Below are 15,861 nucleotides of genomic sequence, written 5' to 3'. Positions count from 1 at the left end.
ATAACTGGTTAGAGAGCGAAGAGTGTTCTGAAAGCTACAGCAAGTGTACAGTGATTACATTTCAAGAACTGAAAGTGACACTATAGAATATGCTAATAGATAAGTATATGCTCTAGCCAACATCAGTGAGGCTCCATCTGGAGTTGTTCAGCTTGAACAGCACACATCATATATTAGCCATCTAGAGAGTCTGAAAGTGAAGTGTGCTCAAAGGCCTAGAAAACATGACCTACAAGAAAGGACTGGAAGAACTCATTATTCTTCTCATAAAAGGTAACCTGATAAAGGTCTGAAAGTACTTACACAGCAAAAAGAGAATGCCTGCAAAGATTAGGAAGGAGATAAACCAGTAAAAGAGTAAAAGCAGTAAAAAACCACCAAACAACAAAAACAGAAGCACAGAAAACAAGCAACTAAACCCACTGAAATAAAGAAAACATCTGATGCTACAGAACATGAATTCCTCAAATGAACACCCTGGCCAAAATGACAAACCTCCACACCCTTTAGAAAGGTTTGGTATTTAGTAATTAAAAAAACAACCAAACAAACTCCCAAACAAACCTAAGCTGATCCTGCACATGATCATTTTATTGGCTTTGTTATTGTAAGATTAACAGACACTTTCAGCAAAATAATAATCCAGTCTTCCTTAAAAATCTTGTTAGCCGATATGACATGCCTGCTGAAGGACTTAATGACAAGTTCTCATTTCAGGAACTTACTTGTGACATTCCATCCCATACACTAATACCACTTATATGACCACTGGGCTCACCCAGACCTTGCTGCTGTGGAGAGACTTCAGAATACACTGCTTTTGTAAGTTTTCCCAGTTCTCTTCCTAGAAACCTGATATTTCTTCAACTGTGTTTAAGACTATCTTCAACTTGCTTTGCAAATCAAGAAACCAACCAGCTACACATGAAGGAAGAAAAAACACAAAATAGAAATTAACACTGATGGTATCTAGAATGGCAAATCCATTTCATTTTTAATGTTCAGTACACAGAATTTGAAATATATTATGAAACAGAGCACCAGTGCTTTCAGCTAACACATACTTAGGAGCACTTGCAGCTACTTTTTTCAGGTCAGCTTGCATTTGGTTTAACTTGAATATTGCAACTTGTTAAAATAAATAGCTACTTTCTTATTGAATGTATTTCTCATTTCCTTCTATTTGTATCCTTTAGTTACTTCTTTTCAGTTAAGGTTCTCCTCATCACTGCCCATGACCAGTCTCCTCTATGACTTATTATTTTTCATTCTGATCTGAGAAGCACATATTCATCTTTTGTCACATATTTTGTAAAAAATCTTTTAACTTTTCAAAGTTGTATATTTAACTCCCCATGAAATCTCTGTTAGCCTCAGTTTGTCCTCAGCTGAGTCACTCAAATCACTCCTTACAAACAAGTCATATTCTCAGCAACAAATATGATTTGGGAGAAAGGACAGCTTTCAGCCTTGAGAAAAGTAGCTCATTCTCAACATGTTCAATAATGAGTTATAACCTTATGCTTAGACATAACTCTAATGCTGCTTGCTTAAATTTATTTTATTTCAATCTCTTCATTTATTTTCAGGGCTGTGAGTTCAAGGTGATGAAACTCCATAAGATATACAGGAACACCTAATCACCTAATTTTAGTTAGCTAGTGCTTCTGATTTTCTGACTTCTATATATAAACTGCCTCTCATAATACAGATGTCACACATTACACAAAAATTGACACTTTTTGGACATCAGTTTATTCTTAAAAGGTTTCAACTCTAGTACACTCTTCAGAGCTAAGAAATTTCAAAGCTGGCATTACTACAAGTTCAAAGAGGATGCCAATACAACATCGTGACACAGGAAATGCTTCCCCAGCAGTGCACTGCCTAGTTCAGACCTTGTACAGGCAACTCCTTCAAACCAGACTTCTGGCAAAGCTCACACAACTGACCATCACATACTCAAGCCCTTCTTCGCAATTATACAAATATTATATATTTATAGTAATTCATACACAAAGTTCAATACTCTCCTCCACAAAGGATGCCTCACAGGCATCACTGAACAGCCATCTACACTTCAGCTTGCTTAACTATTCAATCCCTCAGTTTCTTAAGGTACTTCAAAACTCTGAAACTCATCTTTATTCCAATTTGCTCTCCGTAACTAGGAATTATATATAATTAGGGCACCTCATACTCCAGGAAATGCAATAGACAAGATCCTACTATCCTCCAGCACCACCTACAACCAGATTCCACCACATGAATTCTTCCAGAAAAAAATCCCAGACCATGGTGGCTACTAAATGGTCTGGTCAGATAAATACCCTGACACGTCCTTCCAGACTCCAGACCTCACCACTCCATATTTAGAAAAGCAATTTAATGCTGTTACAAAAGCCATGTTTTTTGGTGGGTTTTTTTTTGTTTGGTTGGTTTTTTGAGGAGAAGAGAAATTGGGGATGAAGGATTGAGCACTAAATGTCACAGAAGTCTGAGGAGTTCCTGCCCATCACTTCTGCTTCATTTCAAAATGTGGTAGTTACCAATGACATAGCAGCATATTCTGTTCCACCTAGCCACAGTTGCAAAAACATGGGTTGGTGCTCCTGATGCCAAGCCAGTCCAGAAAACAGCTTTCCTTCCAAGTTAAATGGCTGTTGTTTCAACACTACCATGTAATAAACTTGCCATTTCACATACTAACAGAAAAAAAACCAAGGCAACTCAATCAGAAGCCAAAAATACAATACAAAGCTTTCAGTATAGGATTCTTGTCACTGCTGTTTGTTCTCTTTCATTATAAAGTATCAAGTCACTTTTCTGCTACACAGAGGTATTTACATAAGCTGCCATTCTAACCATGAGGGTTAGAATATAATGTGCATCTTGCTAGATTACCCAAAAAGCTCATGTCTACTCAAGAGACTAAATTATGAGCATTATTAAGATATTCTTGACTTAATCACTCTGACTTCATTTGTCAGACTGAAGCATTCAGATGCATTCCAAGTCACAGGAATCACTATTCATCAGTACCAGAGGTGAGGGAAAAATCCAACCAACCAAATTTCCACAGAAATCCTGTGATATCTCCAAAGTGTTCAACAGGTCATGTCAAACACAGATATAAACTATAGGGATCATTTGAAACCAGGTCAATTACCCAGCAGTTACCACAAACACAAGTAAACTCCTAGGCATAGGTTTCTTCACAATGCCTTTATCATTAGCAAAGTCAAACAATCTCTAATATTGGCATATAGAATAATGATTTCATGAAAGTAAAGGGGCAAGGGACCTCAAAAGGCCACTCGGTCCTGCTCAAAGTAGGTCCAGTTTTATCAGACTGCTTAAAGATTCATCCAGTCAAGTTTAGAGTATCACCACTGGACATCAATTCCTCAAATATTTTGGGCACCTTCTCCCTCACAGAGAAGTTCTACTTCCTTACATTGGCTCAGGATTTCCCACACTCCACTTTCTATTCCCTTGTGTGGGGAATCTCTGAAGAAAGTGTTCTTGATACACAGCAGATAAGGGCTCCTTTCCTGCAGCTTTCCCTTCTCCAGGCTGATCAGACCCAGCTCTTGATGGCTCTGCTTGCAGACCCTGTGCTCCAGTCAACACAGTGACCCACTTTGGGGCTTGCTCTGGTAGCTCAGTGTCACCTTGGTACCATGAGCCACAAACTGGACACATGGCTCCAGACATGAAGAGAGGTTAAGGACCCCTTCTCTCAATCTGCTGTCATGCTTAGCAGAGCCCAGGATGAGGTCTTCTTTCCTTGCTGTGAGGACAAACTGCTGATACTGCTCAATTGTTGTTCACCAGGGCTCTACACCTGCACCTGTCAAGCTGCCTTCCAGCCCCTTAACTCCATTCACCAGCATAGGTTATGGTCTTTCTCAGTCCAGATGTGGGACTTAAAAATCAGACTATTTAGGCTGGAAAAGACCTTTAAGATCACCTAGTCCAACCACTAAGCAAAGACTGCCAAGTCCACCACTAAAATAAGTGTCCAAGTGCCACATCTACACATGCTGAATGATGGCACTCAGTATGATCTTACGCTCCATCACCTTCCCTGGCACTGAGGTTAGGCTGACAGGCTTCTAAGTCCCCTTGCTCCTCCTTCCAGCTCTTCTTGTAGCTGGACATCACATTTGCTAACTTCCAGTGAACTAGAACCAGGACTGCTGGTAAATGATTCACAGTGGCTTGGGGAGCACTTCTGACAGCTTTTTCAGTAGTCTTGGGTCGATGGCATCTGGCCCCATAGTTTTGTGTGTGTCTAAGTAGCACAGCAGGTCACTGACCATTTGTCCTTGGATAATGGGGACTTCATCCTGCTTCCCATCCCTGTCTTCCAAAAGCTCAAAAGTCTGGGTATGCAGGGAACAACTAGTCTTGATACTAAATACTGAGGCCAAAAAACTAATTATGTACCTCACCCTTTGTCACTGTTTCACCCCACATTCAATAAAAGATGGAGATTTTTCTTTGTCTTCCTTTTGTTGCTTGTGTATTTGTAAAAATAATTTTTTTATTTTCTTTTACAGCAGTAGACAGATTAAGTTCCAGCTGGGCTGTGCCTCTTCTAATTTTCCACCTGCAAACATCACATCCTTGTAGTCCTCCTGAGTGGCCTGCCTCTTATTTCAAAGCTCATAAACTCTCATTTTCCTGAATTCCAACTCTCTGTTTAGCCACACCAGTCTTGTTCCAGCATTCTGGACACTCTTCTTCATCTTGCTGGCCTGCCTTTCCTGAAAGACACAAATCGAGCTAATTGCGTGATTCCAGTCATGAAACCTATTCCACAATATTGCTGGAATCCAAATGAGATCCTAAGTCTGCAATTCTCCTCATTTGTGCTACATTCACAGTGGAAGGGAGAAAAACAATTTCCCTTATATGTCCCCCTTGGACACTTGTTGATTGCTCCTTGCATCTTTGTTTTTCTTCAGATTAGAGAAAAATCAGAGGCCATCTCAACACGCATAGTTTAAAACCCTCCTCACAAGCTATCAACGCTTTTAGAAAAGAACCCTCGACCTTACTTCATCAGACAGACCCTGCCTGTGGTTCAGTAGTCCTTGTTCCTCAGGGAAAGTTCAGTGACTAGAGAAGTCAAATTAATTAATACCTGATCTTCCATGCATTTCACAGGATTTACACCAGGCAGCACGGGAAAGCTGCAATGGTCAGCCAGAATCTACATATTAATGACTGCACAGCACACATGCAGAAATGACAGTCACCCCAGCTGGCTGGGAGAAGCAATGCAGATATAAATCAAGAATTAGCATATTTCTGTGCCTGTATTTACAGACTTGTGCAGTGCTATATCAGTACTTAATAATTTTGTCACTCAGTAACTTAGTTTTTCATATGCATATACTTTCTGTTCTTCTGATACTACACTGCACTTCTCGGACTCCACCTCTCCATTCATTATCAAGGCAAACTTAGGTCTACTCAGAGAACCAATTGGCAATTTCTGAGTTTCACAATTACTGTTCAACTCTATGTTCAGATATAAGGTCTAATAAAAATGTGATCACATTCAAGCTAATGTCCTAGAACAATGCCATATTTTACCTACTCAAAGGTAGGGGTGCAAAGGAGGATTTCTGAACTGTTCAGTTCAGATGAACGAAGCCAATGAAGTCAGAGCACACAGGTTGCTTTCCTTTGTTCATCCAATATAAACACAACACAGTTTAAAAAGTCAACAAAAAAAACCCCAATTAATTCTGACAGATACCACCACAAATGCTGGCTGGTTTTGACACACCAGGACTACAGACATTTAAAGGTGTGCCATACTGAAAAGCAAGGTCTATGAAACTCCTAACCTAACAAAGAACTTATAAGCACAAACCTCCTGATTTGGCATAACTTTAAATAAACAAAAAAAACCCACCACAAAATCAGCTGTCTAGGGTATTTCAGCCATTTTGAGGAGAACAAGGCAAATGAAAAAATACTGTTGTAGTAACATCTTTGTCTTTAGTAGAATATTACTTTTACACAGGAACAATAAAGTAAAAGTTCCAGTCACACAGCACTGAACATCACTTCAACTTTAAATGGAGAAAGGGACATGGCAGAATCAGAGAGACTGTCCACTGCATTTAGTGGTATGAGTGAACATGGTCCACATAACTACCAAAAACTTCTGTACAAGCAAAGTTTTTGAATTGCTTTAAATTAACACTCTGTTATCAGGACTTTGGGTTCTTGCAGTTTCTCTTTTGGCTTTTCTGTGGAATCAGTAAGCAGTATCTGAAATTTCAAGCATTCAGTAACAGTTGTAAAGATGCAGCATTTCCTGCATCATGTACTTCCTACAGTGAAACCAGAAAACCATTAAAAACTGGTCAGGAGCACTGGTGTGTGTGTGAGACATCCCTCTAGAGGAAGGAACAGGACCTTCAATCCCTAGGAAAGCCCCGATTGTCTTTAGCAGACCACTCCTTCATGTTTTATATGCCGTCTTTCCACACACCACCCACTCTGGGGAGAACTGAAATCTGAGGGAAGAGAAAGGGGGTTGTACTTTGCACTATGTAAAATGGGAGGCTTTTGTACTTTGCACTATGTAATGCTGCAAAGTCTCAGACAACTTCAGAAAGACAGCTAAATATTAACTTCACATTTTCAATTACCCGTAAAGTTTTAGTGTTACCAGCCAATATTGAACAACTGTGGTCATATAATAAAATATAAAATAAACTTTTGTCGGGAGCAGCAAATCTCAGCTGTCCATTAAAAAATCTGATGAGTTACCAGTTACATTACAAAGTTATGGGATGCCTGCTGCCCCCTGCATTGCTGACACTGCTGGCTTTTTTTAGCTCTTAAGGCCAGCTCCATGCAGGCCATTCCAGAAAGTTAACCCTTCTTTGTCCAGGAACTGCATCATGACAGTAAGCCTAGGGAATGCTGCTCAATAACTGCTCAATTTACTGCTAAGCAACATTTTCAGTGTGTCTCACACTGTCACCCAGCTCTGTGCTAAACAGGATTGTTCTTATTGGCTATTTATTAACACAACAGAAAAGATGTAGCCAGATTTTCATTTAACAAAATCTCTAACAGACTTAATTTACATTAGGAAGTAACAATGAGATCAGATATTGAAGTAAGTTTTTAGCAGTCAAATTGATTTATAGGAAAAACTTGTGTCAGACATTACTTTGACATTTTAATCTAAATAGAAGACTTCCAACTACTTCTTACTTTTCTTCCAGGGCTAGCAACTATAGCATACTAGCTCCTGCCTGCCCATGCACACTGTGAGGCTCATTTAGACTGAAAGGGACTTCTGGAGGTTATCCAATCCCATCCCCAACTGAATGCAGTGCCAACTTTGAAGTTAGATCAAATTGCTCAGGGGTCATACTATAGTCAGGTTCTGAATATTTTCAGGGACAGAGATTCCACAACCTGTTTCAGTGCTTCATTCTCTGTGTGAGAAAACACACTGCTAACACATTATAGTGATTTCCCTTGTTGTAGCTTGTGTCTGCTGCCTCTTATCCTTTCCCTGTACATAGCTAAGGAGAGTCTGTCTTCATTTTCATTTCATTTTCCCTCTCACTGCCTACTAAACAGTGCCAGCAGCAATTAGGATGCCCCACTTCAGACATTTCTCAAAGCTGAACAAACTCACTTCTCCAGCCCTCTTCATACATCATGTGGTGGTTCCCTACCTTAGTGGCCTTTCCCAGGCACCTCAGCACCTGCCTCATATTTGGGAGCACAAAACTGTGCCGGTACTTTTGAAGAAGTCTCATGAGCTCCAAATAATAGAGGTCCAAGTTGCTTCTGATACTTTAAACAGCTACACAGAACTTCATATGCTTCTTCCTATTGACCCTACCCTGGATAAATAGCTATATTACACTTGTTAGTTACCAGAGGTAGATTTTTTTATACTACCTCAGCTACCAGTAACACATTGAAACTTTCAACAGGATGCATTTAAATTTCCCTAAAAGTGATTAATAGTATGGTCACAACCATCAGTTTCTCATAGTTGATTACTTTAGAACTACAGGGTATTTTTAAATGATACAGTGCCTTCATGAAGTCATAATAACATTGTTTCAGTTTCAAGGAAGTTTAGCAGTTGAAATCCACAATGCATTGAAGTGTTCAAAACACAGGAACGGCATCACTTGTAAAGGGCTGAGAAGTGGGTTTTTATAATGCAATTATCAACCTTTACAAATATATTAAAAAATTATATTAAGCTTAACAGCTCTTGACTTCCCTTTTCCAACCATTAGCAATCAACCTTAGCAGAGTTAGTTATTCACTGTGGCAAGGGTCAACAGATGATGTTGGAAAAACTAAAGGAATTTGGGTAAAGAAATTATCCCCAAGTTGCATGAGTCAAAAGTCTTGCTTCCATAGTTAATCTGTTGCTATGAAGAAGTTACTTGGTATTTGATGTAATTTAACTAATACTTGATTAAAGTTACTATTTTTCTACCAAATTATATACACTGAAAAGAAATTAAGTTACCCATCTTGAACACCTTCTTATTCTTTCTCTAGCATCTCTTCATCCAATAGGCTGGTTTTGGTCATGCCTGTCCCAGCAATAATTAATCTTCAGCTTATACCAATATCACACATGCAGCATGGGTGGTATTTCAAGTAAAAAAAGCAACAGAAGTGGGCAAAGAATGCCCACACAATACAGGATTAAGAAAATGTAAAATCCAACACTAATCTGAAATCTTCTGAGTGGCTAATAATTTAACCAATAAATTGATCAAGCTAGCTCAGTTGTTTTTTTCCACTCATCTGTACACATATCAGCTATGGGGACCTCCTTAACTAGTATTTATTCACCTTTAGCAGGAGATTGCCATTTGAATGGCCCCAGATTTTGCACATGCCACTGCATTACACTGATAGCACCTGCCAAGTATTCAAAACAAGTCATTTTTGGAAAACATTCTGCTCTGTACAAACTAATCCCAGGACTAGTTTAAGAGCTATCATGTTATACAAACCTTGACTAATGGAAAAGGAGAAAACAATGAATCCCTGTAGACATATAACGTTATCTTAAATACCAGATAATGAAAATCTGATGTGGGAAGGGGGTTGGGGAAGGGAATTGGGCAAGAGCTGTCTACTGCTGATCATCTTAGTATCCCTGTCAACTCAAGAGTTGTACTTGACTAGCCTTCACACAGAGTAAGATGGATGCTATTTTACATTATTAAAAAATTAAAATTGCTCTTACTCCTGTACACTACTTGAAAAACAACTGAAAAAAATAAAAAAATACTGAACAAAAGAATGCAGCTATGATAAAAGAGGATTGTCTGGAAGCCTGTTACTGCTTTTCATTACCTGAACTAGAAGTGACCTTGATAACATGCTAAACTTTACCTACCTTTACCATCCTTATGCACTTGAAAAAGCCAAAGTAAAAGGATAGAGGACATCAACAGAAGCTTTAAGACCTTGAAGTTTTTTTCATTCCTGCTGCCAATTTTCTTCTTTCTGTCCAATTGCTAACTTATGGACAGAAAGAAAAATTTTTTGGTCCACATTTGAAACAGTCCAAAGTCTGAAAGTCAATTACCTGAAAAGTAATTCCTGAAGCATTCGTGTATGGGATAACACAAAAAGTTATGGTGTTTTCACCATCACTTGGAAATTGTGCTACACCTCAAAGCCTTTCATCATGAGCTAATGTACTAAGCTGTGTAATAAGCAACCATAGGCCAGTTTTTCTAGAATCAATGTAAATATAGTCCATGAGCCCCCTCAGGAGCCTCACTCATACACACATCCACCTCCTTTTAACACACTGTTTTACACCTTCGCCATCCAGGACATCCAGCAGAGTAAGACAGGCTTTCTCTCAATGGCTTTATCATCTCCCCATGACAGAGACAGAAAGACAATAATTATTTCCCCTCACACAGCCTTTACTGCACGTCACTCTTTAATTTGCCTCTCATGTATTTACTTGCATTTTTCCCTATTCAGCTATTCCCACCTCTTCTTTCTTAGCTCTTCGTCCCAAATTTCTTGATTTCTTCCCAAACTCAGATGATACTCTTTTCCAGGCAATCCTTCAGCTTTCTAACCAGGAATAAAGAATACTACTAATGACCCCTTTACCTTTAACAAGAAAGCTTGATCAACCTATTTCATGCCTAATCAAAAATTCATCATCTCCATCCTCTCAATAAAAATACATCACTGCATTTCTGATACCTATGAACCCTGTGGCACTGACTACAATTGCCTTTCAAATAAGCACTGTTCAAAAATCTAGTTTTAGACAGACCAACCCCACCAAAAACAAACCATAGAAACACAGAAGAGTTTTGGTAAAGGGTACCTTTAAAGGCCATACATACTTCCACCTCCAACAACCACGAAACCCAAGAACATGGGGCATAACAAAGTAATAATAATTAAATAATTGCACCTATACCTATTTTTCACTTAGCAAATCTGATCACTCAATTCCAGTTATCAGTTGCCTTAGAAAACTCCTGACAGAAACTTCTGCATAACAACCCACATACCAATCACAAGAGAAGTCATCAGGGAAAAAACAAACAAACAAAAACAACCAAAGTTCCAATAATTCTCATTCAATACAACACATTCATCCAAAGCTGGAAACATAAAGTACAAACACAAGCAGTGCCAAAGCGAAGCAATCTGTCATCACAGAGCCACCTTTAACCTCTTAAAGTGTATGGGGGCTCCAGATCAAGCAGACAATACACATCTCAGCATTCTCACTTCTTTGCACACATATCTGAGCAGTCTGCCACTGTACCTTCTGAGAAAGAGCTGTTGGGACAAAGCTGAATTCAGCCACACAGCAGCAGGGCAGGCCACCTCCAGAGCAACAGGCTGGTGTAACACCAGATGCAAAGTTTATTGCTCTTGAACAGAATCAAATCAACACTAAAAAAGGACAACATTTACCAACAGCACTGCAGGCAGCTGGCACTTTTGATTCTAGAATTTCCAACTTATTTTTCCTTTGAGCTCCACAACTGCTCCACTCACTAGCCCCACACACTGCTTTCTAAAGCAACACACTCCCAGCTCCTTTTCCCTTCTCACATCAGATTGTGCTTACCTTAAAAGCTCTACTACCAGCACCTGAAGGATAATCAACTGGTACAGGTGCTCTATAAAGGTTACATATTTTTGCTTCTCCTGCTACGGAACAGTCCTTTGTTTCTCAATATTACCCTGTCAGCAATACTACATAAAAGGGATCAGAAAGAAAACAACCTAGATTTGACCATATTTCTAAACGGGATACTTGACTCTCTAATCTCACAAAAAATAAATCCTGCTAGAGCTACCTTTTGTTCACTATCAAACAGTATTCATATTCTGTGACATAAAGTTAAGAAGACAAAGAAGTTCTTAAGAAGAGAAACACTGTTTAAATCAAGTAACTTTTCAACTGCTATGTAGCACAAGTGGTTAAACAACCATAACAATTCTTTTACGATACCCCAAGCATTCAGAGCCTAACTCAAATAACATTGTAGTTCATTCCCATATATATGGAAGTTCTTGCACAGCAAAAGCATCGCAGTGTAACAGTAACATTGAAAATGACAGACTTACCACAACGAAACAGCTAAGAATTCTTTCAAAAGATCACACCTCATATTCCTACTAGTCCTCAAGTACAGGCTGGACAAACTTCTGGCAACTTTTAAAAAATTTTTTATTAAATATCAAACAATCCAGATTCAAGTCCTCCTATCTGTTGTTCACACCAGTGCAGCTGCTATGTTTCTTCACACAGCAGTTTCATACACTGCCCATGGTTCACCACTATTTCATTCCAACTTTTCAAATACCTTCTACAGCATTTCTATTCCTTCTTTCACTGCTGTCATATTGCTTCACCAAACACTTGTTCAAATGGGCATTTACTTCCATACTATTTTCAAAAAATAAATGCATATTTAGACATGGATTTCTAAACTATTAGCATAACATTTAACATGCAATGAAGAAAAAACACATTCTGTTGTCTTTCTAATCACTCTACTACATCTTCCCATTTACAAGTTAGTAACCTGCTTTGCTTGACTTTCTAATCTGCCATGACATAACCTGAAAAATTAGTAAAAATGTTTCTAGTCAGATTGTTCTCGTCAATAATTACTTCAGAATTTTCTTGTTTTAAAATTATTTTTGTATATGGTACAATGCACACTTATATTATCTACACCTTTATAACCCAATCTTTCCAGCTCTACTACTAGCCTGGAGTTCTGTATTCCAGGTGCCTTTAAGAAAAAAATTCCTTGGGATCTTAGAAGACGTGTACTTCTTTGTCTAGCATTACTGAGAAACTTAACATAGCCAGCAATTTAAATTGAAAAATATAGAATTATTCTTTGACAAAATACCTTAAAAATGCATCTTGTACACATTCTCTTTCTATTCACCTCACTTTATTTTTAATTCATGCTTACATTCAAAACAATTTTGCAAAAAACTTTTCACTGTGTACAAACTAATGAGGTACTGCAATGATGAGGAATTCATTATTTAGTAGCACACAGGTCCTCATTTACAGCACAGCTGAAAATTTTTTGCTACAATGCAAAATAAGTTGCTTTATAGATTAAAGTAGATTTGATGATGCTTCTTATGGATGCCATACATGTCCCCTAGTCCAAGGTTACACTGTTTGATCACATAATTTGAGTACGTCCTTTGTTACATCGTGCACTGTTTGATTGGGAAGTGGAAGAGTACTTGCACATATAACCTGAAGTAGTCTTGCTTTCATAAAAGAAGCAGCATTTATTAAAGTAGGTCTATTTTTACTCAAAAATAGAAAAGTTGCTGTTATTTCAGATTTCTGATATATTTTCTCTTTCCCCCTTCAGTCTTTTGGTGTGAGGGTTGAGAGGTTTTTGGCAATATTTCTCTGAGGAACTACAGCTCAAATAAATCATTGTTTCTAACTGTCAATTGAAATGACTAGATAAAAATTGATTTGGTTTTGTAGTGACTTTATTCTACTAGGGTTGAGATTTTTTGTGGTACGATTTTCAAATCTTCCTTTTGCTAGCATTATCAGAATTGGCTGAGTAGCAGGAGAAAAGACAACCAAAAGTAATACGCAGTTTTGGGCTCCACCAACATGTAAATATGCTCAAAATATATTTAAGTGCACTCTTAAGAGCCACAGTAATAATATTTTTCCTTCACATGTTACAGGTACAGAAATAATGAAAACAACTGCAGAAAATTTCAAGGTGAAAAGTAAAACCCAAGATATTGACAAAAAACCTCTTCCCCTGCTGATTACCTCCAAATCCAGAAGTCTGTAGCAATTTTTTAAGCTTTCCCTTTTATCCAGAGATTATACTTCAAAACTTTGTGCTCGAAGAAGAAAATTATTTCAACACAACATTGCCGCTTCTGGCAGATGTTCTGAAGTGTTATCAGTCAAGTTCACTTATGCAAAAAAAAGAATCTGAGAAGACTGACATCCGAATTACACTCATCAAGACTAAAATGGTTGAGTCGCTGTATGACACTAGGCACAGATGCTCTTAGCTTCATTGTTACTATTAACTTCACATTTAGATGTAAAAATAGCTTGTCAAGGTTATGTCAAGTCTGCAACTTCACCTTTTTAATTGCAAAAGAGCAGAAATAACCCTGAACAAAGGGAAGGGAGAAGAGTGCTAGTGCAAAAAGTTTGCCAACCATATGAAAACTAAGTCTTCAAGCCTTAAAGTTTGAAATGTGATGCCTTCTCAATATTTACAAACTTAGTAACAATCATCTTTTTTGAAAGCTACATCATTGCCAGAGGGGGGAGACTATTACATGCACGAGCACAATCCTAGAGCGCCTCAACTCCCTCCCTGAGAAAGCACTTCTCAGATACTACACCAGTGGTTTACGGCGGCATGGCTTGCTCGTTCCTGGGTATTTTTATCACATGAACCTCCAGAGACTACCTCCTCTAACTTGTTCCTCCTTCATTAAAGAGGGAAGGGACACAGCGTCTCCTATAATAAAACATCCTTGCCAACTATTCATTACTGCATTGGGAATACAACGGCAGGATGAGGGTTTTTGATTTGCTCTTGTCCAAGTCTACTTTTATCCCCGCTCATCTTCCACTGCTGCAAAATAAAAATGACACTACGCACACTACACCGCATGCAGTACAACACAAATAAATAAATAAACAACAAATAAATAAATAAATTCTTGCTCCGTTTCCAACTGCTACGTCGCTTGCAGTTCCCCACAGGAAGATGAACAGGAGGAGGAGGGGGGGATCGGTGATGGCATTTTCCTGCGGGTGGTCACGCCAAGCCCGGCGGGGCCCCGCACCGCAGTGCCCCCGGCAGCAGCTGCTCAGGATGCGGGTGATGTAGATAAAGCAAGCACACGACCCCACATCACAGCAGCGGAGAGTGACCCAACCCCGAAACCAGCCCGGGTTTCACCCTCAGTGAGAGGGAACAACATCACATCGCCGCAGGCAAAGCGCGTACTATTCCTCCCCCCAGGCGCACCCTGGTAACACCAAGATCCTTCTGTCCTTCCTACAAGACGGGAAAGGAGAAGGGGGGGAAGCGTCCGTGAATTCCCGCAAACAAGCGAAATTCCGCCGCTCAGGACAGGAATTACAGCGGATAACCTGCCGTCCGCCGGGGGAAGCCCCAGCCACGGAGAATAAACTTCCCCTGCTGCCCCACCCGGCCCGCGGTCACCCCAGCCCGACCGCCAGAGAAACTTGGCCTCCCAGGACAGCCGCTCTCCCGGCGGCGGCCGCAGCGGATGTTCCTGGGGGAAAGAGTCCGTGGGTCTCCGCGGTGAGGGCTCCGGTTCGGACCCCGCCTCGCATCCCTCCCTCTTCCACCATCCCGGCCATGTCCCGCCCGGTTCCCCCCGCGCAGTGCGGCCGGCAGCCCCCGCCACCCCTCCCCGCCGCCGGGCGCCACACAAAGTTTCCCTCAACTCGGCCGCGTCCCCCGGCGCTGCTGGGGCTCGGGTTTCTCCCCTCCTCTTCCTCCACCCGCCCCCTCGCCCGTCCGCCAAGGGGAAAAGTTCCACTTACTGCAGCAGAAACGAGAGAAAACCAGACCCAGCAGCCCCAGCCCCGGCCCGGGAGGCACTGCCGAACGCAGCAGCCGCCGCCGCCGCTGCCACCACCGGAGAGAGGCACCGCCACCAGCCGCTAGGAAAAGTTCCCGGCGGGCGGGAGGAGGCGGCGAAGGAGGGAAACCAGCAGCAGCCTCTGCAGCGGCTCCAGCCCCTGCCATGCTCCGGGCTCGGCTCGCAGTCGCCGCCGCTACGACGCCCGGTCAGTCCCGCCCGGTCCCGCTGCCCGCGCCGCCGGCGCCTCCCCACACGGTGCCTGTGTCACTGAGCGGGGCGGGGCGCGCGGCTCCCGCCCTCTCAGAGCGGGCCGCACCACCCGCCGCCGGGAGGGGGACCGGGGGAAGGCGGGACGCGTGTACCGGGCGCCTCCACCGCGACCCTCACCACCTTCCCCCCGCCCAGGGGCGAGTCGCCTCGCCCCCGCCTCTCCCACCCCCTCTGTGGGACTCCCAGACTCCCCCCGCGCATCGGGGGGTTCCCGTTGGTACCAAGGGCTCCGTGGGAGGCTGGTGGGAGGGGGCGTCACGGCGTCCTCCCCCGGAGGGCTGTTGGTACGTCCCGCCCCGCCCCAACCGCCACCGCCCGAGCGCGGTCGGGGGCGCCCGGCCGGACTGGGCAGCCTCGCCCGCTCCCGCCGCTGCCCCTCAGGCTCCTGCCGCCCCCGCTCCCTGCCGCCGAGCCGGGGCG

The 15,861-nt window shown here is 41.6% G+C and overlaps 1 protein-coding gene across 2 annotated transcripts in view; it reads right to left on the bottom strand.

The window, feature by feature from the left end:
• NECTIN3 (nectin cell adhesion molecule 3) overlaps nucleotides 1–15,402 on the bottom strand; it is a 58,491-nt gene extending 43,089 nt beyond the window's left edge. The window contains exon 1 of one of the 2 annotated variants that reach the window (XM_015636604.3): nucleotides 15,131–15,402. In XM_015636604.3, the coding sequence (XP_015492090.1) occupies nucleotides 15,131–15,335 (205 nt within the window). In that variant the 5' untranslated portion in view covers nucleotides 15,336–15,402. The remainder of the gene's footprint in view (nucleotides 1–15,130) is intronic. The other variant, XM_019007608.2, reaches the window with a different exon arrangement.
• Between the last annotated feature and the right edge of the window lie 459 nt (nucleotides 15,403–15,861).

This window comes from Parus major, chromosome 1, assembly GCF_001522545.3.
Source record: "Parus major isolate Abel chromosome 1, Parus_major1.1, whole genome shotgun sequence".
NCBI lineage: Eukaryota > Metazoa > Chordata > Aves > Passeriformes > Paridae > Parus > Parus major.
The sequence above is the reverse complement of the archived record's forward strand: the minus strand, read 5'-3'. Positions and strand labels throughout refer to the sequence as shown.